Source organism: Mirounga angustirostris, unplaced genomic scaffold, assembly GCF_029215605.1.
Source record: "Mirounga angustirostris isolate CCGP_5_RB_7025 unplaced genomic scaffold, mMirAng1.0.hap1 SCAF_10, whole genome shotgun sequence".
NCBI lineage: Eukaryota > Metazoa > Chordata > Mammalia > Carnivora > Phocidae > Mirounga > Mirounga angustirostris.
This window is the reverse complement of record NW_026991718.1, coordinates 87,262,447-87,287,348: the sequence shown is the minus strand read 5'-3', so window position 1 is coordinate 87,287,348 and position 24,902 is coordinate 87,262,447. Positions and strand designations below refer to the sequence as shown.

Genomic DNA, 24,902 nt, shown 5'->3' with positions numbered 1-24,902 from the left:
GGACCGCGTCGGCTGAGAGCCCACGTGCAGTAGGCATGTTGGGGGACCAAGTGGGCTCAGCAGCCTGGGGGCCTCCGGGGCTCAGAGTCTGCATCCCCAGACGCTGGCCTTCCTCTGCAGGGGGAGGAGGCCCAGAGGATTGCTCCCATATCTCAAGGCCCCAGGGAAGGCACCTAAATCAGAACCATTCTATTCAGCTAGAGACCTTGGAGCTGAGGGTGCTGAGTATGAAAACAGGCGATTAGGCCAAAGTACACCTTGCCCTGAGTAGGGATGTCTCTGATGCCAATGGCCATGTTGGGGTGCTGGGAATCTGGCTGATGGGACAAGCGGGACTCTTGGCAGACTCCAACCTTCCTAAGTGCCACAGTGGGGAGGTGGGCATGAGATCATGGCTGCAGGAGAGGATGCGAAGGGGGTGCCATGCTGCTAGTTGCTCCTGTCATCTGGGGAGTGGCCGTCTCCGCTTCTGCTCGCGGCCAGGGGCATGGTCGCTCACACGGTGCGGGGAGTTAGCAGTGGGCAGGGTGTGCGCCCATTCCAGACCCAGGGAGGTGGCCTTAGATTTGTCCCCGGGCCTGCTGGCTGCATCAGCTCCCTTTTCTCAGCCACTGCCTCCAAACCTTCTTCAATCTACATTTGGATCGTCTGAGGCAGTGTGGAGTCACAGGTGGTGCCAAGCTCGCAGTCGCTGGTCACCGCGGGCTGCCAGGTTCCCATGAAGCCTGCCTCCCGAGCTTAGAGAGCGGCTCTCGCCTCAGGCCACCACCCTGAGCCAGACATCAAGGCTGAGCAAAGATCCTGGCCCAGGGGCTGAGGCATTTGGTCTTGGAGGCAATGATGATTTGCAGGGTGCCTGTCATTCCTCGACTCACATTCTAGCACCAGGCAGGGCCCGGTGCACGGAACTACCCAGAAGGGGTTGGCTCGGCGTTCTGGATGTCTCTAGGAGAAGCTGTATGTGGGAGGGGGGAGGAGTGGGAACCAGAGAGGAAGGGAGGGGGCATGTCCCAAACTGGAGAGGGGGAGGCCAGCTGAGGAAGTTACAGCAGCATCTCTGCGAGCAGCCTGGCTCAGGCGGCCTGGGGTCTGGGGTGGGAGGAGACATCCTTCTCCCACAGGCCCAAGGCCCCCACCATGACTTCACACAGTGCAGTAACACAGCAGGGGGCTTCCAGATGCCGGTCGGTCCTATGGTGACAGGAAGTGGAAAGTGTGGGGAAGAAAACACCAGTCCAGCTGTGACCATGCACAAGCCCACTGTGGGGTACTGGCATCTGTCCCCTCTGGCTGGAAGCACAGACTCTGGGCCTGGATACGAAGTACATTCCACGCCCAAGACCTGCGGGTAGAGGAAACTGCACATGGTGGGGAAGGGTCCACCTTAAGGGACAGTCCCCATGACCCGCATCTTCTCCCCAGCTGCCTGGCTGGCCTGGGTACAGGCCGGCCCCCAGACACCACCCGACATCCTGAACATAATCCTCACAGCTCCCTGAGTGTTGGCCTCTCACTGAAGAGGTCAGAGCTGTTTGCAAGTCTTCATTCCCTTGAATTGGGGGTGGCAGGGATGGATGGGCGGCTGTGGGCAGGTAACACCCCCAGAGCCACCTCTTCTAACAGCTCTGGTCTGTGCTTTATAGCGTGGGTCTCTGAGTCCAAGGCAGATGCTCGTATTTACCAGGTCAGAGCTGCACTGAGGCTCCGCATCTGGAACCAAGTTATGAATCATAATAAGATTCTAGGAACAGCCAGCCCAACACATGTGAATTCCCAGGGAGTTACATAAGCTCGGAATCTGGCCCAGGGAGCTTGATACAGAGTTTAAGTTTCAAGCAAATCTCAGAGCACTGAGACCATTTGATGGAGGAGACAGAAACTGGGCTTGCTGCCTTCCTGAGGGACATGGGGATGTGTCCATATGAAGGTCCTTCTCTCGTGCTCGCTCCAGGTGGAGCTGAGAACTCTGACAGGGGCCAAAGACTCCCTGGGGACAGGAAGGCCTACCAGCCCTGAGGCTGCCAGGGCCTCGGATGGGCTGCCAGCATCCAGGCATCCTGTGGGCCCCTGGGGTGGCGAGCGAGTGACCACAGGACGGACTGTGAATAAGGGCTTGGCCTGCTAGTGACGCTCCCTTCCCCACACCTCTGGCCACATCCTTTGCAGCTCTGGGTTGGCCCTGAGCAGGGGAAGGGCACAGAGTACAACCTCCGTGGTTGCCCGGCCTCTCTTCCTCCCGCGTGGTCCTCTTCCTCCTACTCTCCATCCAATACGGGAGTACTGGAAGGACACAGGGCTGTGTGTGTGGTTGGGCGGGGCAAACTTTGTGCTGAGATGGGGCAATGGTGTAGGTGCTTTCTTTTGGGCAGTAACTCTGGGGAACAGGAGTGGAAGACATGGACAGCCAGCCAAGGAAGAAGAGATGTCTCAGAATTGTCCCCCAGAAAGGGGGATTCCACAGGGCATCTGTCCAAGTGTCCCCTTCCACTCCAGCTTTCTGAACATTAAGTGCCCTGTAGGCTCCCTCACTGGGGTGACAGGAAAGCTTCTGGATACAAAGGTGTAGCCTAGGGAAGGCATGGCCAGTGACAGTCACCAAAGCTGGAGATAAAGAGACACACAGCAGAGGATAAGGAGACCAGGGAGGGTGACTGCAACAGACCAGGAGAGAGGCTGCACGGGGGTGAAATGAAAAATCCTTAGTGACCAGGCACGGGAGAGAACACACCCCAGCCGGTTGCACTGTGCTGTGTACACCTGGGGGGCCACACCAGGGCACCCCAGGGCGGGGGCGGATGGATGGAGTGGGGGCTGTTAGAAAGGGTAAGTGGCAGCTGAAGGTGGAGAGTGGCCGGGCTTTAGGGGAAGGAGGAAGGGTGTGTGGAGGGCAGCCCCTGGAGCCTGCCTGGACCCTACTAGCTGAGACCGGGAAGGGTGTTCACCTCGGGATGTGCAGGGTGCCTGGGCCGTGCTGAGTGGACGTGTCCAGCCAGCAGTCAGATCCAGCAGTGAGGCTCAGGAGAGGGGGAGGCCGAGGCACAAGTGTGAGAGCCTCAGACAGCAAGTATGCACAAGGCCATCATGGGAACACGACAGGGAGAGAGGAGCCATGGGACCCCAGGCAGAGAGTGTCACAGCCAGAGCCAAAGGGAGAGAGAGCTTCCAGAACAAGGGGGGCACCTCGCGGAGCAAACGAGGCAGAGCAGGCTAAATGAAGGCAGGGCAACCGTACCTAGAATTGGTTTTTATGTTGAGACTCATGTCACCCCACTTCATTCTCACATGAGTGGGGCTTTCGAGAGGCGCAGGGTGGCCATGAGCTCTCCCATGGCCAGGAGGCAGGGATGCGCTGGGGTGGGGGGCATGTCCTGTGGAGCCTTCCTCTCTGTTTCTGTGGGGCTTGACAGCAGTCAGGTCAAAGTGGCCATGGGCACTGATTCCTGAATCAGCCTCAGACTGAGACCATGTTGCCTGGAATAGATGTATTCTTTCTCTCCCCTTTGTACGTGAGGACCCAGACTCTGTCCTATGCCCTTAGCAAGGCCTTACCTGGGCAGCCAGGGCCCGGGCAGGCTTGGGGAGCCTCCTGCCTGGTGTTCCGTGGCAGTCGTGGTCGCGAGAGCTCTGGGTGGAAAGCCAAGACCTAAGGGGATGAGGATCCAGCCTCTGCTTCTCTCTTCCATGTCACCCCTCAGCTGGGCCGACTGACTTGGGGTGTGTCCTGCTTTCTAGACACTTAGAGTGACCACAGACGTGCAGATGGACAGCCAGCACCTGTGTGGGCTTGCTGGGCGGGAGGAGCCTGAGGGCTGTGCACTCTGAAGAGTCCTCGGGTGGACAGCTGGAGCCCAGTGCTCCCTCAGGGCATCCGACGGGGTGATAGCCAGGGGTATGAAGTAGGAGCCAACAGGGGTCCTCAAGGCCCTCTGATGGAAGAAAGCAGGGTCAGCTTCTTAGAGGAGAGTAGATGGCCCAGCTCCGCAGATAGCTGCCCCCTCTGGGGCCCGCTCTGTCTGGTTTCCAAGGTGGTGTTGGGATGAGTGTCTGTGCCTTGCGCCGGCCTGACAGCAAGGTGGCGGTGCTGTGAGCAGGGCATCCTTCTAGCATACATAAATCTCCCTGGTCACTCCCTATCTGCAGGGAAGGGAGCCAGGCATCCAAATACAGAGATGGCGTCAATTCGGATGTTTGGTCAATTTGGCAGAAATGAATGGAACAAATAGGAGCCCTGGCCCCAGTTTCACCCAGAGTCACAAAAGCCAGTGGGGGCAGATGTAGGGCTAGAACCTGGCCCCTGACCCCCAGGCTCCCCTGCTTCCCCCTCTGCCTCCCCTCTTCCCTCCCCTATGGCACCCCTACCCGACGTGGGTGCCGTAGCCTCGTCTTGGTCCTGAGCCCCAGCAGAGTGGCGGCTGACTTGAACAACTCAAGGTATGGAGAGCAGTCTCTCTCAGGCTGGTTGAGAGGACACCACTCCCAGGTCCCCAGGCACCATCCTGTGGGCCTGAGCAGAGGCACACCTGCAGTGGGGAGGGATTTTCATTCTTTCTGACTGGAAGAGCTAGTTGTTACCCAACTGGGGGCACCTGGCACTCTGGGCCATCGAGGTCTCTGTCATCCGAGGCCACAGAGGGACAACCAAGAACCCACTGCGGCTGTTGGGGACATCATCGTCCAGCCCCGAGTAAGGCTTCAGGGAGCAAAGAGACACACGGGAGAGCCCCCTGGTTAGTGCCTGTGTGTTGTTACAGAATGCGGAGGTCAGATGGGGACGCTGCCAACGACCACTCAGCCAGGACACCCTGGGCTGGAATGTGGGCTTTGGAGCCGGACTGCCTGGGTTTGAATCCTGGCAACACCACTTTGGCCTCCACAGAGTTGTTTAGTTGCCCTCTGCTTCAGTTTTCCCATCTGTGAAATGGTCATATAACAGTTCGTGCTGCATTAGGCTGATAGGAAGACAAAAATGAGAAAGTGTGTATAAAGCACTACGTGTGGGTCAGCAGAGTGAACACTTGTACTTCACACGCACTCACTGTCATCACGGTCTAGGACCCAGGTGTCCACACCTCCGGCATCGAACCATTCTCTGCCTTTGCTCTCGCCTGCTTCCCTGGCCGTCACTATCTCTGTCTGTCTTGCATTCTGTTCCCCCCGGAGGGAAACCTCTTGTTTTGGTAGTTTGATCAGTAAAGAGCCTCCATTGCTGTTGCTGGAAGGGCCTAGCTGGTCAGATGGGCTGCGGTGGGGACGGTGAGGGGTGTCACCCGGCACACAGCAGTGCGACCACCATGGAGGCTTTAGTAGCTGCTTTGCTCAGAAGGGGTTGTGGGCCATCAGAGCCTCTGTCCTCACCAGGAAGAGGAAAGAAGCCTCGGATACCCATCGGCATCTGAGCCAAAGCATGACCCAGATGAACGGCAGGTGAGAGGCAGAGGCTGAAGGATGGAGTCTGGCCTCCCCTTTCAGCAAAAGCACCCACCATTGTGTGAAGAGAGTCTCCTGGCAGCCACAAGCCAGGGGTCCGTTGGGCCTGCTACATGGGGCATCCTGAGGGGCTATGGTAGCTGGGATGGTTAATTTCTTGTGTCACCTTGATTGGGTGAAGGGAAGCCCAAAGAGCTGATAAAATAATCTTTCTGGGTGTGCCTGTGAGGGTGTTTCTGGAGGAGATTAGCATTTGAATCAGTAGGTGAGTAAAGAAGATCTGCCCTCATCAACGTGGGTGGGTGCCATCCAATCTGTGGAGATGGAATTGAACAAAAAGGCAAAGGAGGGCTGAATTTCCTCTTGGGCTGAATTTCTGTTTGAGCTGAACGTTCATCTTCTCTTGCCCTCAGACACCGGGGCTCCTGGTTCTCGGGCCTTCGGACTCAGACTGAATTACACCACAGGCTTTCCTGGGGCTCCAGCTTGCCGACAGCAGATCGTGGGACTTCTCAGCCTCCATCATTGTGTGAGCCAATTCCTGTAATAAACCTCCTTTTATATGTCTATATATACCCTGCTGGCTTTGTTTCTCTAAAGAACCCTGACTAACAAATAGGCCTATAGTTGGGAGGGTTCCCGGGCATCCTCCCTTCCCTCCCCCGACCCCCACCACCTCCTCTGGTTTTCTTTACAGTCTTATAAAGAAATAACTGCACATAAGAGAAACGTTCCCTAAGAGTGGTCTTCCTCAGGGACATGCGGACAGCTTCCTCCTTGGCCTTCACCATGGCTTAGCTTATTGGAGAGGGCCTTCCAGTCTGCCCATTTTTCCATGTCCTTGCCCCCACTCTATGCAAGGACACCACCACGTCTTTCTAGGAACTTTGCAGTAGCTTCTTCATTGGCTTCCCTACATTCATACGATCCGTTCTCTACCTTGCCCACAGAGGGAATTTAAAGCACAGATATGATTGTGCCACACTCCTCACAACTCTTCAAAGGGGCACTCTTGCCTTTGGCCTAGAAGGCTCACCCCTGCTTGCCTGACCCTTTGCATCTCAGTTCCTCCTTCTGTCCCCCACACCTCTCCCCTACCCTGCCCTCTCTCTTCTCCCCTCCCCCCCTCAGCTTGGCCCAGCTCTCTCCTGCCCCTCTGGGTACTTGCATATGCACGTCATCCACCAGAACAGCCTTCCCTCTCTCTAAAAACGACCTGCCATGCTGCTCCCCCAGCAACAAATGAGATTTTCCTTGTGATCCCTCTGTACTTTGTACTATAGTAATTACCTGCCTAGTAGCTATTATCTAAGTATTTAACTTATGATCTTCATTGCAACACGGTCTCCATGAGCATAGGCACTATTATGGGCTGAGCTGTGTCCCCCCAAATTTATATGTGACTGTACTTGGTTGGAGACAGGTCCTTAAAGAGGTGATTAAGCTAAAAGGAGGTTGTGAGGGTGGGTCATGGTCCAGTATGACTGTCCTCATAAGATGAGAAATTTGGACTCAGACATACACAGAGGAAGGCCATGTGAAGGCACAGAGAGAAGGGGGCCATCTAGAAGCCAAGGAGAGAGGCCTAGGGAGAAAGCACTCTGCTGACACCAGACTTCCAGCCTCTAGAAGAGGGAGGAAATAAATGTCTGTTGTTTATGCCACCCACTCTGTGGCCCTCTGTCACAGCAGCCCCAGCAGGATAACACAGGCATCATGGATTTGCTCATCTGTTTCCATAGCACCAAACACAATATTTTCTGACTGACCCACCAGGGCCCCACCAGGCTGAAGCTCCCGGGGATGCTTGGCCTCTTGAGCTGGATTGTCTTGCCTACATTCTTCTCCGTGATGCTGGTGCCTGGCACAAGAAGTCTTAGGAAACAGCTGTTGCATAAATGAGTACAAGTGGGAGGGATGGGGAGAAGGTGCACAGATGCAGAGCAAATGTCCTGAAACGACCGTGATAAAATGGGCCACATCCTCAGATTTGTCTGGCAGAAATGTGCTTACCCAATTTCTGGGCAGGAGGGAGCTTCTTCCCTGCTATCTCGGCACTGCCCATTCTTGCCAAGAATCTCCAGGCAGGAAGCAGCTTGAATCTCACCCTTGAGCAGGCTGGATCCCTCTGCCATGTGCTACCAACCCCTGTTCTCCTCAGCCACAGGGCCTTTCATGCTTCTAGTTACTCATTCAAGACTGGCCTTCCTTGCCAGTCTGTAAACTCCATCCTCCCTCACCCTGTCTGGAGGGGTAGCCTGGCACCCGTGAGTGCCCCCTGGCCATGCATGTCCCGGGGAGTGATGGATGAAGACTGGAGGCCACCAAGGTGCCTGGATGGGTACACTTCCTCCATGACGCCTCCTTTCAGCCTCCTGGCTTTCATCTGGTTCTATTCTTTAGGGCACTGAAGAACGTGACTTCCTCCAAACTGAGAATTTTACTCCATGTTTATGTCCAAGTCTGTCGTATTTCCTATGGGACTTTTTTGAGATTTGGTGTTTATATCTCACCTTCGGAAGTATGGTGCAGTCTCTCTGATGGGCCACTTTCTCAGACTTTGCTAGGATGTTTCTAGGGGCAGTGTCCTGGGGTGGGGGATAGCCCTGTGGAGTGGGCATCTGCTGGTTTTAGCTGGTCAGTCATAATCTCCTTCACTTTTGCCACCAGCACTATAGGGCATCCTCTTGCCCCCATCTTCAATCCATGTGGTTTGGCTGGATGAGAGCTCAGGGACAGCCTTTATCTCAGGTCCCATCAGTTAGCAAATTCCTGCCCTCTGCACAATGGCCGAGTCAGGGAGATAGGCATGGGCCCAGTCTGAACCAGTGGGGTCAATCCTAAGATTTTGTCTGGGATCACTGAGAAAGAGAAACTCTCTTTCTGCGGGGATAGCTGAGGTGTTAGTCATCCCAAACCTGCTAGTGATGTGGAGAGCACCTGCCTGAGAGAAAGGAGCCAACATGGAGGACAGCAAAGCCAGGAGCATATGAGTACCTGGATCCAGCTGTGCCTGAAGTAAGATATACTCAAACTAGTTTCTTCTTCTTCTTTTTTTAAAGATTTTATTTATTTATTTGGGAGAGAGAGAGAGAGCGAGAGCACGAGAAGGGGGAGGGTCAGAGGGAGAAGCAGACTCCCCACTGAGCAGGGAGCCCCATGTGCAACTCGACCCTGGGACTCCAGGATCATGACCTGAGCCAAGGCAGACGCTTAACTGACTGACCGCCTAGGCACCCCTAAACTAGCTTTTTAATAAATATACAATTTGTATTTTGGGCAGGACATTCTACACATTGCAAGATGTTTACCATCTCCAGTTCCCACCTGCAAAATGAAGGACGTTTCCCTAGTCATTGTAACAACCAGAACCACCCCCCAATCATTTTCGCATATCCCAGATGGTTGCCCTTGGTTTTTCAGTTACTTGAGTCAAGAATTTCCCACTTTTTATTTATTCCAGTTGGTTTTCTGACATTTTCAAATAATGACTAATGACAGTCTATCAACATTTTTGGGTGTGAGGGATTTAATCCTTAGCATGTCAGTTAATCTTGTAGAGCACAAGACTAGTTCTGAGAGGAGCCAATGGCTAGCACCTGTCAACATGGACAAATGAAAAGTTGTCCAATTCTGGTTCTGGAAAGATGGCACAGAGGGACAGACCTCAGCATATTAGGGCAAGCCTTGGATATTGGGATGACAATAGCTTGACCTAAATCAGGACACCTGCAGCTCACAAGCCCACGATGCACTTCCTTGTGGGCAACCAAGTGCAGCCTCCTTTGGGAGATTAAGAGAGCCACTTGGAAGGGTAATACCAATTGAAAAAGAGATGAGAACTCCAACATGTTCAAATCAATAAAGATCTTTATAAGATCTACAAAGATGGTGACTGGGTCTGTGAGACCAGGCCAGTGGTGGGAACTCGCTTAGGGAGGGAGGGATTCAGGCTGTAGCATTTTCTCTGAGCTGCACAGGCTTTATGAGGGGATGCTGTGTCTTGCCTCCACATGTCAGGTCTAAGTGAGAGGAGAAACATTTATCTCAACATTGGAAGGGACCTAGAGATGCTCTGGTCCTTCCTTCCCTCTAGTATGGCCCCAGAGTGTGTTCCGTCAGGCACAGCTCAGAGCAGGCTGCTAATAACCATCAATGGCTGCCCTGCCTATGGGACTGAGCATAGACTCCTCTTGGCATTCAAGCCTCTTTCAACCACAGCTCCCCCATGCACTAGCGTGTGGTCTTACACCAGGCATCGGGTCTTGTGTTGCCTCTGGTTCTCCATCTATAAATAGTACGACAGCAGTGCCCAGCTCCAAAGGTGGTTCTAACAGATAGCAGAGTAAGTGTTGGCTGCTACAACCATCATTTTAGGATTTCTGCTGCATTCAGTAAAGAGCCAGAGATTGGATGTCAGAAGTCTTGGCCCTGCCACTCGTTTAACTCAGAGCTAATAGAATTTCTTAGAGTCTTGATTTCTTCATCTATAAAATGAGAATAAGGACCACATTTCAAGGAGATGCTGTGGGGACGAAGGGAGATAGTGTTTGTAAATCAAGTATAAGGAAAAGATTTTGGATAGTATGTAAGTCCCTTCATTTGGAAAGGCCGCAGGCCCTGGCCTCCCCCACCCTCTAAAAAGCACAGTTTCAGCAGAGATTCACAGGGAGGCATCCGAGGGGCTTGACTCCCGCTCCCATGAGTCTTCACACAACTCTGTGCATCTCTCCCAGACTAGCCCATCTTGTTAACAGCCAGTTGTGAGTTGTCCTAGCAGCTCTGCTGACGGCTGGCCGCTCTTACTCCCTGGAGCTTGCCTGGCAGCACCCAGTATGGCTGTTCATGAAGAAATGTAAATGAAGGACTGCCTGCGGAGCTTCTCCTCTGGGAAAGAAGACCCAGTGCTCTCCCAGTGCAGACATGCCACCTTGTAAGTTAGAGGCAGAGATGTGACTCCTGCTCATAAAATCCACAGGGCCTGAGCCCTCCGCTGAAGGTTCAGCTTACTGGTGACTGGTGACAAATGCCCAGTATGCAGGCTGACTGGTCGAGTTTCCTTGAATAGAACGCTGTTCTCCCTGTGGGTGTTAAACCAGCAAAAGGAAGTTAGTTCTGTTTGCTTAGTGAGCATGGGTTCAGAACACAGAAGTTATGTGACTTGAATGTAAAATGGCACCAGATCTTGCGAGGTTGCCATATCTGCCTCTATAGTCAGGGTACCCCTGCCCCACAGACTTGTGCATTGTCCGACCGGGCACCCTTTCTTGATATATTGTGATGGGCACTGCCTACATGTTCTCTGTCCCCATCTTTTCATGCTCTCATTCTTGACATTTTATTTCTGTAGAGGGTTTAGGGTCCAGCTTGTGGAGCTACAATAGGCTTGAATCTGGGTCATAATGTTCTGTGAGCAGTGTGACCTGAGGCAATTCATTTCACCTCTTCTAAGGTGAAGATTGCTCATCTAGCAAATGAGAATAAGAGTATCTTTCACTGAGGGCGGGAGGGTTAAGTGAGCGTGTAGCATACTTCCTTATTATGGTGTTGGGCCCTCACTATACTCCCCATCCATAACCTGTGTTTATACACATTCACTTAATTTTTGTAGAAGAGTAAAATGGCTCCTTGCTGAGCTTTCTTCCAGCTCAAGGACATGCGTGATAGTCAAAGACTTGGTGGGTGTCTTGGCTATGAAGGCAGTGAGATCCTATTTCAAGAAGCACCCTGACATGTTTCAGGCTGGTAGGGCGGCCCTCTGCCAGGCATGGGTCTATCTGGCTGATGTGGAGACAGGCCCACTTTTCTGGAGGTCGGTGGCCTCCTGAAGTCCCTGCTGTTGGTGGATTCCAGGCCCTCTCCTCTTTGTGCTCCAGAGAATAGCTCCCCACAGCTCGGGCACTGTGAGGGCCAGACAGACAAGGGCAGGGCGATGAGTGTGCTGGTCTGGGAGGTCAATTCCAGGCACTTCTGGAATTGATGGACTTTGCTGCTGGCACAAAACACTTTCCCACAAGAAAGGAATGTGAGTCATCTGGAAAAAGTCACTCTACCTTCCAGGCAAACGAGCCACTGGAGGAGAGCTAGAGGTTCTGCACACTGACCAGCCTGTGGCTCAATACTTACTGCCAAACCAGTGGATCTCTGGCATGTGCTGGATATGGCTGTCTTGACATTCCTGGTCTCCTTAATGACCCACCACCCTGTGCTCCCCACACGGAAGCATTCTGTGGTGGTAGGTGTGTGAGCCATTGTGCTGGCCAGCAGGGACACAGTGTGGCACCTGCCCCCTCATGCTCCTATCCACTTGGGCATTTCTGCTTGGGCCCACTCGGCCTCTGCCCCCAACCTCACTGCTCGCATCATCCAGACACAAGACCTCTCCATGTTCATTTTTATTTAAAGACTCAGAAACACAGGCATCATAGTTTGTCGTCACTGTCAGTTCTTCCAAAATCACACGCTGACATTTGTGTATAACAAAAACATCGGTGTGTGTGTATGTGTGTGTGTGTGTGTGTGTGAACTGTGCAAAGTACAAAGAACTTCCCAGCCAGGCAGCTGAGCTTGTTTGGGGTGCCAGAGCCTGGTATTCACACAGTGAGGCTGCCAGGGAATTATTTGCCCACGGTCTCCCCACTCCACTTCTGAGGCCCTTTGGTGGACCAGATATCCCCGTCATTTCAGTGTCCGCTGACCTCAGTGGTGGCTATGGACTCTACTGCATTCCCCAAAGTGAGTCACCTTGGCTGCCAAATGCCACTGATAACCAAGAAGTGTAAGTTGCTGGGCCAGGGTAGAATGTGAGGGTTCAGACAAGGTGCTGGTTTCATCTTAGTAGCCAAAATGAGTTTGTTCTTCAGGGCAAGTTGGCCCAAAGGGTCTAATTCTGCTCCTGCTCTTGTCTGTGGGCTAAATGGTCATGAAGGCTGATGAATTTGGCGGGATGTGTTTGCCAGCAGCCCAGAGTGTGGGGGCTGGTCGTGCACTTCCCTGCTGTCTGGGAGTCCCACCCCAAAGGATGTCCTGGTGATGGTTGGCGTATGGCCTTGTTTCCTTCCCGAGGTCATACCAATGCCTGCCCCAACTCTGCCACAAGAGAGGCCAGCTGATGCCTTGCAAAGGCACTGGACGCTGGCCCCAGCTCTCTGCCGTGAGGGGTGCTGGTTGCTGCTGCCTCACTAGGCTGTTCAGCGATTCCCACCTACCACGAGCATCGTGTGGGCGGTGGCTGGGAGAGGAAATAAGGTCCAAGTTAGTCTGTTTTGTTGCTTGGTAACTGCCTTCATGTTTTTAAAAAAGCTTTCCTTATTATCTGGGGATTTGAGTTAGTTCTGGTCTCCCTGGGGAACCCGTGTCTCACTCCGCATGTTAATCCATGCACATTTTTGGTGATGGCATTATTTTAAACACGCACATGATTTTTGTGCCTGGCAGGTGACTCATTTGGCATCAATGGCAAGTGGATACCTTCTGGTTGTCATTAACTCATGTCCAGGGCTCCCTGGGTTTAAGCTGGATTTTGTGTTTCTTTGATTCAGAACAAATTTCTCAAGTCTCTTAAATCTATGATCATCTGGAGAGAGGAGAAGAGCCTTTGTCTAGGCGTGACCCCACCAGCATGGTAGCCACCTGGAGGTAACAGATAGCCAAGTCACATCCCCAAATTAGGAACTCTGAAAATAAGTGTTTGGTATTTCAGAGGGTATTTGGCATCAAGCGAGGGAATGTTTCTGGATTTTGTTGCATCTTTGAAAACCAGGCGATCCTATGTTACCAAAGGCTAATTTAGTCAGCCTAATTTAAACTTGAGTGGCTTTGTAACAGTAAAGAGAGAAGGGGCTTATGAATTGTGACTTTGAGCTGATAGGAACATTCCTATCCTTAAGGTCTGACTCTCTTGAGAACGAGACTGCCTCATGACAGGGCTTCTCCCATCCGTGTCTGTGGGAGGGCTGGGCTGCTGGGCTCAGGAAGAGGCCTTGATGGACCCCGTCCAGGGCAAGGTCCCAGGATCAAAGGTGCCCCTTCCCCTCTCTCTCCTCCCGGCTCCCTTGGATTCTGCAAGTCTGCAGCAATGGCTCAAATCCCTTTTCTCCTCATTGTACTTCCAGTCTCTAGACCAACATTTGTACTGCCTGATAGGGAAGCATTTATTTAAAAAAAAAAAAAGACGAAACCGTCACAAGGTGGTAAATCTGAACTGTGGTTGAAAACTGCACGTTTCAGTACTGAGAAATCATATTTTGATAATGCTAATTGTAGTCATTTTCTCTAAAGCAATAAAAGGAAAATTCTGCCTTCCTAGGCTGGGGTTGACCTTCATGTTCTTTTTACTGCCACACAAAAGGCAATTATAGTGACCCTTCCTTGAAATGGTTCCCGTTCTTGAATAATAATTACCACTGTCTAGACATAGCATGGGGCTTTGGTAAGGGTTTAAAGAAATTGGCTTTTTCCAAACTCCCTCCAACCACTTAAATGGGTTCCCTCTTCTTCACAGACCAGTAGCCAGCACTGATGTTAAGTATGTGGGCTTTTCAGAGTTTTCCAAAATTCACATGGTACATATAAAAATTCTGCCCACTTGATATCAGCTCATTTTTTTCTTTCAAGCTCAACCAAGTCAAAACTGGTTTTACAAAAAGGCAGCACCAGATGTATGAAAAATAGGCAATGTATGACCTATTAGAAATATAGAAAGTCTAACAGCTTTACTTTAAAAAGATGTTGTAAGAAAGAAGCAATGCAAAGGGACAGTGGCGGCAAAATGAAACGTGTGGCTTATAATATGGGTAGGAGACAAAGCCAAGTGCGATCTCGTGCCTCCAACAGGAATTGTGTGCTGGGCTGCCCCAGGGACGCTGGCCACCCGGCCAAGGCCCTGCGCCGGGAACACCCCTGCTGAGTGGCCAGGTGGCAGGCGACTGAGGTATATAGAGAGGTGATGGAGCAATCTGGACCCCCCACGAGAAGCCCAGGGCAGCTCGTCAAGACATTCTGCCGATGCCCTGGGCCCCGTGCCCGCCACCCAAGCCCTGCAGCCCTTCCGCAGCTTCCAGGCTCGTGTGGGCAGCAAACAAGAATGCTGCCGCTTAGCAGTCCATCACAGAGCCAATCGACCCGCATCAGCAGCTTCTCTTTTCAAAGATATTTCTTTACAGTTTACGCAGAGGGAAGCATTTTGTCGGAGAATGACCCCCAGGGTGTGCTCTTGGTGGGGGGTTGTGGGCAAAGGCACGACCTCCACATCCCCCGGCTCCCGTCCCCGTCCAGGGTGGCCTCGCCAGGAGCCTCGAAAGGGACCTGGACCCTCCGTGGCCTGACTGCCTCTCTCTGCCCCCTGGGGATCTCGGGGAGCCTTCGTGCCTGGGGAGCGGGGTGTGGGGAGCGTGTCTTCAGAAGCTCTCCACAAAGCTGCCCGGGAAGAGACCGGTGCGGCCGTTCCTCTGCAGGGTCCCCTTGTACCAGCCGTCCTCCCGCTTCTTGTGCACAAAGACAATGTCGCCTTCCTTCAGCTCAATCTCCGCCTCACTCTGGGGAGGATACGAGACCACCACGCGGTACCTGGGGGGGAAACAAACACCACATTGGGTGAGCCTGACCCTAGGCTGGAGGATGACCCCCAGGGCCTGCTCTTCTCTCTGCCTTTCCTTTTCCATCCGGTGTAAATTATTATAATTTGGGGCTACTTCCCCCACTTTTAAAATTTTCTACTTTGATTTTAATTTTTAAACAAACTTTTTATTGTTTATTAAAAAGAATAATTTCCCCGTGCTGTCCTTGTGGACCCCGATCTATACAGCTGGAATGTGCCTGCCTGAAATGCAGTCCCTCCCTCTGGCCCAGCTTGGACTGTGGCCTCGCCTGGGGGTGCTGCAACTGGAGGAGGGCAGCTTCGGCTGCTGGTGCGGAGGTGGGCAGTGCGTGTAGCTGGACCTGCGGCTCCACGGCAACCACCCAGCAAACAGCCCCTCTGTCCAGCCCAGAGCGTACACTTCAACTTGTGCTGCCTGCCATTGGCCACAGGAGAGGAATGTCAGCCAGACTAATGGCCCAGGAGCAGAATGACCGATGGCCTTCGGGGACTGGGTCACCCCTGAAGAGGAAATGAGCCAGGGGAGGAGCCATTTATTGGAGGGTTGGTGATGCTGGACCTTGGAGGCCCAGGGCTTGACCTGGACAATAGGGCCCACCCCTGGGAGGCACTCTCCCGCTGCTCTCTCCTCCCTGGCAGTGCCTGGGCTGTGGTTCCTTCACCCTCAATCTCCCTTGGGCTGCCGGCTGTGAAGGCCTGTCGCCTGGGTTCTGCCTCCTCCATCGGCCACAGCCACACAAATGGCCCCTGAAGGAGATCACCCAGGTGTCCCTGCAGCTGGCTGTCCTGAGGACTGTCACGGGGCTCTCTACGTGGAGCCTCTGACCTGTATATTCTGGTTTGGGAGAAAGCAGGACATTATAAACCAAAGAGATCCTACATCAGCTTTTCTTAAAGTGTGGCCATAGACTCCACGACCCCTGGGTCAGGTCCCTGGCTCTATCCTGGACCCACTAATGAATCTCTGTGGAATGGGTCCAGGAGTGTGGATTTTCAACAAGTTCTATGGACGAATGTTTGCTTGCTGCTGTCTGGGAGTCAAGGTGAAAGTGCTGAGGAAGTCTTCATTCTTCAGCCACATGTGCATAGGGCCTGAGGCACTGGCCCACTGGGATCAGGACAGGGAAGCCATGGTTTGGGGCACCTGGGGTTGGTACTCTGGAGGCTGGGGGATGATGCACAGGCAGAGAAGACCCAGGCCCCACTCTGGGAAGCTCCCGGTCCCAGCTTGTTCCAGGCTGTGAGAGCAGAGGGCAGAGAGCAAGGTGGCCCCTGAGGCCATGTTGGCAGGCCAGCAGGGCTCCTATTGCTGAGGGCGCAGGGCCAGCCAGGCAAGCTAAGTGCTTTGGAATGGCTGCAGGTGTGGGAGGGTTGGGCCCATTCCCACTGCTGTCCCTGGGCTTCAGACACTGGCTTTTGGGGTATAAAGGAGGAGAGAAAGGACAGTATGCCTCTTGCCCTCCTCCCAGCCCAGAATCTCTGTAAATGGCTGCCTGCAGCCACTCCCCAAAGGACAGCTGGCCTCTGTGTTTGTGAGATCTGTGGGTCCGGCACCCAGGCTGTGTGTGCGATGGCAGGGACCAGTGCAGACCCTACCTGCGGCTCTCTGCCCCCCTCCACCCTTCTCCAAACACCCGCCGCCTTCTCTTCCCCGAGGAAGAAAAGGCAAAGAGTGAGATGATTTCTCAGACTTCAGACACAAGTTTTGGCTTTTGCCTCAACTGCCAGATGTGAAGCAACAAGCAACTCTGAAAATATAATTTGCTAGAAAGAAAGTAATTTGGGGCTTCTGAGCAATTCAATGACTTAATGAGCCCAGCTGGATGATGTGGGCCTTTTGTATAAGAGTCGAGGATTTAATGTTCCTGTCCAGATCATTCCAAGACTCTGAGCTATTTTTCCTGCTGCTTGAAAGTAATTGATACTCCCTGTTATAGACACAAAGGGCCAAATGAACAGTTAAGGACAGCAGCTACTCCCATGTTGTGACCGTGGCGTCATAAATCAGAAGAGACTTCCCTGTGCTGAGGTAAGGTTATGTCAACCATAGATCATTTTCAGACATAAAACTCAGGAAATCAGAAGGCTCAAAATCAGAATGAATTCCTACCATTGCATATTGCAATTAACTTTACATGTGCGGTGTGGTGTGTCCTCCTCCTGTGTCATCTGCCCCCTCCTGACAGCAGGCCTCCCAAGGGGGCCTCTGAGTGGCAGGCTCTTCAGAGCACTTGCTGTAGTGCTGTTGATGATGTGCAATCCCCAACCTGGTAGAATGCGATCATTGCAGAGCAAGGTCCCTCTAGGAACTTGGAAGTAAGCATACGTCTATATCCTGCACACTGAACTCTAATACCAACACATGTATTAGTTGCCTATTGCTGCTGTAACAAGTTTCCACAATAATTCAGCACAAGTTTCTTACTCACAGTTCTTTAAGTCAGACATCTAACAGAGTCTCACAGGATGCATTCCTTCTGGAGGCTCAAGGGGGAATGCACTCCCCTGTCTTTTGCAGCTCCTAGAAGCTGCCCACATTCCTGGCTGGACACTCCTTCCTGCATCTTTGAGTCCTCACACTGCATCACCTCGACCCTCTCTGCTGCCTTCCTTTTTTACTTACAAGGACTCTGTGGTCACACTGGGCCTGCCCGGATAATCCAAGATAATCTCTCCATTTTAGAGTCAGCTGGTTAACAACCTTTATTATGCCTGCAGCTTTCATTCCTTGAGACCACGTGAGTCCACAAAGTCATGGTTTTGGGGATTAGGGCATAGACATCTTTGGGAAGCCATTACTCTGCCTACCATGACACATAACAGATCAAAGCCAAAAAACTTTTAAATCCTAACAAAGCCAAACAATTCACACAGGCCGGTAAGAGGTGAGGATAAATACATGGACTATGTGAACATGTGGGAAAAAAAATGTTGCCAATCAAAAGTGGGGGAGGAGGTGCCAGGCAGCCCTGGAGGCATCATCAGATCATTCTTCTATATATCACACCACTTCATATTATTACAGACATCATTTTATATATTACTATTGTTCTTTTTCATGCATTCATAATTTCCCAAGTATTGATTTATGTGTTTTACAAATATTGTAACTATCAGATAGGTATATCCTCACTTTGTAGATGGGGGAACGGGGACTCAAAGAATGAAGGCACCTATTTGGGTGAACTGGCTGATAAGTGGTCAGTGCACCTGTTTCTCAGAGCCACTCTGCAACCTCCCTGAGGGGTAAGAGAGCCAGGAGGCAGGCATCTAGAGGACGTGCGGTGGGGCGGCTGGCCCAGGAACTCTGCTGCACCTGCCCAGGGTCGGGATATTCCCGCCAGGGAGACAGGGCATTAGACTGTTACTGGATCCCATAACTACCCTGCTCTTATGTGTACCCAAGTACCTTCCAGAAATGTGGCTCCCTGCATACACTGTCCATAGGGCTTAATATATCTACCTAAGAGTAGTTTCCCGAGCAAGGGTTAGTAATGGGCACTCTGGTTTACACATTAGGCCTGTGGGTTTGGCTCCTACAGGTCTCCTGAGAGCCAGGCCTGCCTCTAGTGAGCTGGGTTGCAGGCCTGGCCCAGTGGGCCTGGGGGGAGTTCTCCGTGGTTCGCTTCCCTGGGCGGCCTCCCTCCAGCCCAAACTTCCTTCCTCTGTGAGCAGTTTGGAGAGCAGCTCCCGGTGTCTTCCCAAATCTTCAGGAGGGAAATGGAGAGATCCGAGGGATTTTGTACATAGGAGACCCCCCGGACATGCAGCAACCACAGCCCCGCCGCTCTGCTCAGGGTGAGAGAGGCCCCCTCCTCAGCATGCTGGTGGTAGGAACCTCCTGGAGTCTCCGCCCCAGCTGCCCTTTGCCTTTCTCCCACCTTTGAACCTGTAAAGTGGCCTTGCACACAGCAGGCTCTCTGCCAGTCTGTGGCCTGCAGAGAGAATGCCCGGGCCTCCGCAGCAGAGAGTCTTGTTACAGCTGCTCCCCTCCAGCTGCGGGCTAAGTTTTATTCACGAGTCTGCAGGGGCCCTCGGCCAAGTGCTTTCTGGAGCTGCCTCAGCCCAGAGACTAAGCCTTTCCATCGTTAAACCCTTGCTCCAACCTGCTGGGGCTCCCCAGGACATGAGGCAGCCTATGGACTGCACAGGGTGAGGGGAGGGGGCATTTGGGGGCTCATTAGGCAGTAGCTTGGTTTCAGGCTGTATTTTGAAAACTCTCATCACTAATGAGCTACACAATGTGCTGGGGACAAGCAGGGTGCCACGAGTCTCTGGGTACAATAAGCCCTGATTAGATGGAATATTCACAGAATGAGAGTAATTCTCTGAACTTTCTAGTTAATCATAGACTCCCATGATTTTTTAGAATAGGGTCTTTTAAGACCTTTTATGAAGGAGTCTGGAAGTCAAGGGATCTGAGGAGAATAGAAACCTAGGGGAGATATGAGAGCAGCTTTGAAATATCTAGGTCTGTCATTCTCAGGAGTCACCAACTTTGTGACCTGAGGCAAAGGACTGGGAACCACATTCAGAAATCACAGGCCACTGGGGGTTGGTCTTGTGGAAGGAAGAAGGTTCTGACATGAAAGAGTTACAGAAAGTTGGAGGAGGCTCCCTGGAGGGGAATAGAGGAAGAGAGAGAAAGTGTGTGTGTGTGTGTGTGAGGTATATGTGTGTGGCATGTGTGTGGTATGTGTGCGGTGTGGAATCAGGTGTGGTGTGGTAAGGTGTGAACCCAGTCTCCGCAGGGCTTGGGGGTTTGCTATAGGGGAGGCACTTCATGGTAATGGGTTCTGCACTGAGTGAGTCTGAACAGCAGGTATATCTTGGACAGACAGGGGGTTGGTGATTAACTGTGGAGGACCCAGAAGCGTATGCTGATATCCTGGCAGGGCTATGACATGGTCCATACTGTTTGAAGGCCAGAGACACCCAGGTTCCTTGGTGGGCAGACTGTACATTGGGGGGACTGCTGACCATGCTCCTCTGAGTGGGTCAGAACCCAGGCTCTGAGGCTCTGAGCCAGCAAAGACCTGTGGGAAACCTGGAGTGGACCCCTGGGCTGAGTCCCATGGCCTTTGTGCCCTACCCTGGAAGCAGCTGTGACATCTTAAAATTATAAAGCATTACCCCCAAATTGGCTTCAAGCCCTGGCTTGGCTGCTAACTCACTGTGTGATCTTGAGCAAGTGACAGCCTTTCAATAACCTCTGTTTCTTCCTCTATAAGATGGGATACCGAATTTGTAGGGTTCTTACAAGGACTGAAGTAACACACACAAGACACCGAGAACAGTGTCAACAGATGGTAAGCTGCATGCACAGCATGGCTGTTCTAGGTGTTTATGGCTGGAATCCATACTGGTTGGTGACTGTCTGAATGTCACTCCAAAAATGTGAGCTATCATTCTAAATGCAAGCATAAATGCGGACTTACACTACAACGCTTGATTAGAAATCCATAACCAGCTCGCGCTGCCCCTCCACCACCTGGGGAGATTATCTTCTCTGCGGCCCTGGGTCTCAGCACCACAGCATCAGCCCAGCTACAGCCCATCGTCTGGGTACGTCTTGGCAAACCGGCCTGTGGCTGATTTGTGTGGTCCGAGACTAAGAATACGGTTATTTTTTTAAAAGGTTGAAAACCACATCAAAATAAGACTATTTTATGACACAAGAAAATCACATGAAATTTAAATTTTGGTGTCCGTCAGTAGAGTTTTACTGGAACCCCCACACCCATCATTTCCGCTTTGTCGATGGCTGCCCCCACACTGTCATGGCAGAGCTGAGTAGTTGTGACAGAGACCTTATGACCTACAACGTCTGCAGACTTTACCATCTGGGCCTTGACAGAAAAGGTTTGTCATCCCCCATTTAGGCGGAACCTCAGCTAGCTCTGCCTTGGTGCCAGAGGTTAGTGGATGCTCAGGACAGTGGTGGCCTTCTAGGCTTCAGGCACTGGGGAGCACGGGAAAGAGCAGGCCATCAGGCAGTGTGGTTGATGGGAGGGGGGATTCTGACAGAAACGCCAAGATTGCTTTCTCAGGAGACTGCTCACATTTTTACTATTTAAGCAGCGTTCCAATGAGAAGGCACTTAGAAGGGAAAGGACTTCGCCACTGTCCTAATTTGACACAATCCCCTCTCTCTGCAGTGCCTTCCAACCCTTATTCGAAGCTCTCGAAGGCCTACCTCAAATGGGCCCAGCCTCTGACCCCTTGTAAAGTTCTGGCACCTGAGGCCCCCTCCCCGGTAGATTCAGTTTATTGCTCTGTAAAACTCTAGGCTTAACTGTGAAATTTCTGGTTTTGGTAAAGAACAAATGAATAGGGCGCCTGGGTGGCTCAGTTGGTTAAGCGACTGCCTTCGGCTCAGGTCATGATCCTGGAGTCCCGGGATCGAGTCCCCCATCGGACTCCCTGCTCAGCAGGGAGTCTGCTTCTCCCTCTGACCCTCCTCCCTCTCATGTCTCTGCCTCTCATTCTCTCTCTCGCAAATAAATAAAATCTTTAAAAATATATATTAAAAAAAAAAAAGAACAAATGAATATTGGCAATTTTGTATAGTTCAACCCAATAGACTATATACATTGAAGCCAATTTGGGAGTAATGCTTTATAATTTTAAGATGTCACAGCTGCTTCCAGGATAGGGCACAAAGACCATGGGACTCAGCCCAGGGGTTCACTCCAGGTTTCCCACAGGGCTGAGGGGACATAGTCCCTCACTAACATCATCGCTCACTCTTTGGGCTCAGTACTCCATCAGTTCTGCCAAATGTCCTGATGAATCCCTTGCAAATCCCAAACTCAGGACCCAGGTGGATTCAGAATGTGAAATATGCTCCCCTTCATTCCCAAATGTGTTTTATCTGATGCTCACCATCCAAGCTCAGGAGCCTAGTAGATGTGGGTAAGAGGGATGTTTGGTAAATTTAACCTGCCAAACATCCCCACTGTCACTGTTTCCCTCAATGGCTCCAATCTCAGAGACAAGCCCACACCAAGGTGCCAGAGGATGTGAGCCCACCTTCCCCCCCCTTACCTCTCCCTGGACAAAGGCTTGGGCTCAGGACGAATGGCAGCCATGGAGAGAGGTGCTTGCCTGGAGGGGGATGAGGAGAAGTTCAGATCCAAGGAGCCCGCCTTTCTGTGCAGTGGTTCCATGCCCACGGCACCTTGCATCTCGCTCTCTATGGGGCAGGACCCTGCCCTGCCATGGATGGACAGCGAGGACACTTCGGGCCCCACTGCACCCTGGAGTGAGGTGTCCACTGCCACCTGGGGGTCATGGGTTGGAGAGATGGACGGTGGGGAGCGAGATTTCTTCTTGGTGGATGCCCCAGCGAGAAGCTTCAGCAGCCCACTCTTCTTCTCTTTCTGGAAAGACACACAGAATTGAAATCCAGTGGGTTAATACTCCTAAATGCCCTTGTTGTTAGTGAGCAGGGAGAGAAATATAATCTTATTTAGAAACTTTAAACAAAATCTTGTAAACCTGGTTAAAGAAAGAAAACAGAGCTAAGACTGAAAGTTTCTCCAACTCTTATTTTCCTTTCTTTCCCCAAACCTGGCACAAGTACCCAGAACAGATCCAGGAGGCCCGGGGGCAGGCCCGAAGGCACCATTCCCGGGAGAGGATGCTGTGGGGGGCCCTTCCCAACAACGTACCCCCCGCCATGGCAGGGCCATCCGGATGGGGACTTCACTTGCTGTGCCACAGGAACCAGCAGTCAACACAACTGGCTTCTTTTTACCCGAGCAGGCAGTGAAATGATTCTACATCAGGCTTCCTGAGATTAGCTCCCTCAACCCCTGGGTTTATATAGCCGAAGCCCATGTATCCTGCACATCTTTGTTTGGAAACCCTGGGCAGCACTGTATGCAAACTTTCCTCTGCAGAATTATTTGTACCACACAGTGTGTATGTGTGCATGTCACATTTATTCCCTGAGACAGTTCTTTGCAGGAGGGAAGGACTGCTTGTCCCAGAGCCAAGGGCAGCTCCCCAGTGAAGGCAACTTCCCTCAGTGAGAAACATCCTGATAAGACCTCTTTGCCCAGCAGGTGGCTTCCTTATCTTAAGAGAAAGGGTTGTTACAGAATGTGACAACATGAGGTCACGGCTCCTCACACACAAAACCAGTGACATAATCAGAAGAATCTGCCCTTACAATCATGGGGCCATGAATACACCGTCCCACTACAATGTGCAGACCCCTCCCCTGCTCCATAACTCACTCTCAGTTCTCGTGGAGGACTACCCACCACGCCCCGCAAAGCCACCTGCCGGTGGGACGATGAGCACAGAGTCTTCACTGGAGGCCCCGCTCAGTACTACCTTGACCCTTCTTTCCTTAGTCTCATATCCTGGAGGCTCAGAGCAAGCTCTCAATGAGGAACTGAGAGGCAGGCTGGGGTGGCCACACAGACCCAGAGAAGGATCCGGGCAGTGTCCTCGGGTGGCCGGGACCAGCTACTATGTCTGCCCTGAATTCTGCTATCGCTGTCAGTGAGTGGGCACATCAGCCTCCCTCAGCCTGCTGATCACAAAGCACATAAGGAAGTGTGTGAAACATTGCCAGTGAGCGATGTATGTGTGAAAGAGAAAGTGTGTACATGCAGAAGTGCTTTTAGAACAACACCCTTGCTCTGGGATTTGACCATTTTTATGGCCTTACTCAAGTTTTCTTTTTTCTTAAAGATTTTATTTATTTATTCGAGAGAGAGAGCACCCATGAGCGGGGTGGGGAGGCAGAGGGACAAGCAGATTCCCCGCTGAGCAGGGAGCTTGACTCGGGGCTCGATCCCAGGACCCCGAGATCATGACCTAAGCCGAAGGCAGACACTCAACCGACTGAGGCAACCAGGCACCCTGAGAGTTTAGTTTTCTAATGTTCAGTGGAAATCAGGTGGCAGGGGGATATGGGCGTACGGTGTAAGACAGTGGCAGCACACGGAAGTCTGAAGCTATAGTCACTGAGTCAGCAATGGCCATTTGGTCACAGGGCTGAGCAGACCTTGAGGTGGGCTGAGGGAAGCTTTCCTCTTCCCACCTTCCTTGTCTGCATGGTTAGAGGCTCCTGGGGGAGGGTGGGTTAAGTGGTGCCGAAATATTCTTAAAATGCACATCTCTAAAATGCATATCCTTAAGCTAAGCCAGTAACACTTTAGTATGAACAAGTCCGTATGTTTTCTCTACCCTTTGCAAGGATATTGATAGAAAGAATGGAAGTAGATGTCCTGGATACTGTCCCTGGTGAGGAATTGCTGGCACGAGCAAGCCCCAGGCTGGTGGGGAGCAGGTGGGTGTGGGGTAACGCAGCGAAGGATAGCCCCCTGACTTTATGTTGCCCAGCTCTGTCCTGCTTCCGCAGCTACAAAGCGCGGTGATACACTTGGAGAGCTTTGTGAGTTTGGCCACGAGGGGGCGCCACACAGCTGGCATCAGAGGCTTCCTTGTCTCCCAGGTAGCTGGGGCTCCTGAGGCCACCACCAATGAGAGGTGCTGACAGCTGGCCGCGTGTGTCTGCTCCTCATGATGACAGTCTCCTTATCCGAGGCCATGAAGGGGAGGGCACTGGAGGACACAGTGTTGGCGTGAGGGGCGGTGTATAGCTCATGGCCCTCTGGGTGCTCCGGGAGGGTGAGCCTGCCCACCGGACCTAGGGAGCCATGTGGACACCCAAACGGAACATCCAAATATCACAGAAGCTATATGCTATCCAACGCTCACATTCCAGTTACTAATCCAGTGGGATAGTGAAGCTGAAGACGCCAAGTGATTTAACAGGATATGGCCAGAAGCACAGACAGTGACCTAAGTTATGCCCGCTGTGCAGTGGATGTGCAGCCCTGCCGGAGCCCCGGGGGGA

The 24,902-nt window shown here is 52.3% G+C and overlaps 2 protein-coding genes across 11 annotated transcripts in view; one reads left to right on the top strand and one right to left on the bottom strand.

Moving 5' to 3' along the window:
• SEPTIN10 (septin 10) overlaps positions 1–6,054 on the top strand; it is a 123,660-nt gene extending 117,606 nt beyond the window's left edge. For 6 of the 7 annotated variants that reach the window (XM_045885322.2, XM_045885316.2, XM_064572703.1 and 3 more), the window contains one exon: positions 5,841–6,054. In XM_045885322.2, coding sequence (XP_045741278.1) covers positions 5,841–6,039 — 199 coding nt within the window. In that variant the 3' untranslated portion in view covers positions 6,040–6,054. The remainder of the gene's footprint in view (positions 1–5,840) is intronic. The other variant, XM_064572708.1, reaches the window with a different exon arrangement.
• Positions 6,055–11,809: 5,755 nt separating this feature from the next.
• SH3RF3 (SH3 domain containing ring finger 3) overlaps positions 11,810–24,902 on the bottom strand; it is a 394,367-nt gene continuing 381,274 nt past the window's right edge. For 2 of the 4 annotated variants that reach the window (XM_064572701.1, XM_064572699.1), the window contains 2 exons: positions 22,073–22,407; positions 11,810–14,994 (listed from right to left, as the gene is read on the bottom strand). In XM_064572701.1, the coding sequence (XP_064428771.1) occupies positions 14,826–14,994; positions 22,073–22,407 (504 nt within the window). In that variant the 3' untranslated portion in view covers positions 11,810–14,825. Of the gene's footprint in view, positions 14,995–22,072; positions 22,408–24,902 lie in introns of those variants that run through there. The other 2 variants (XM_064572700.1, XR_010405756.1) reach the window with 2 other exon arrangements.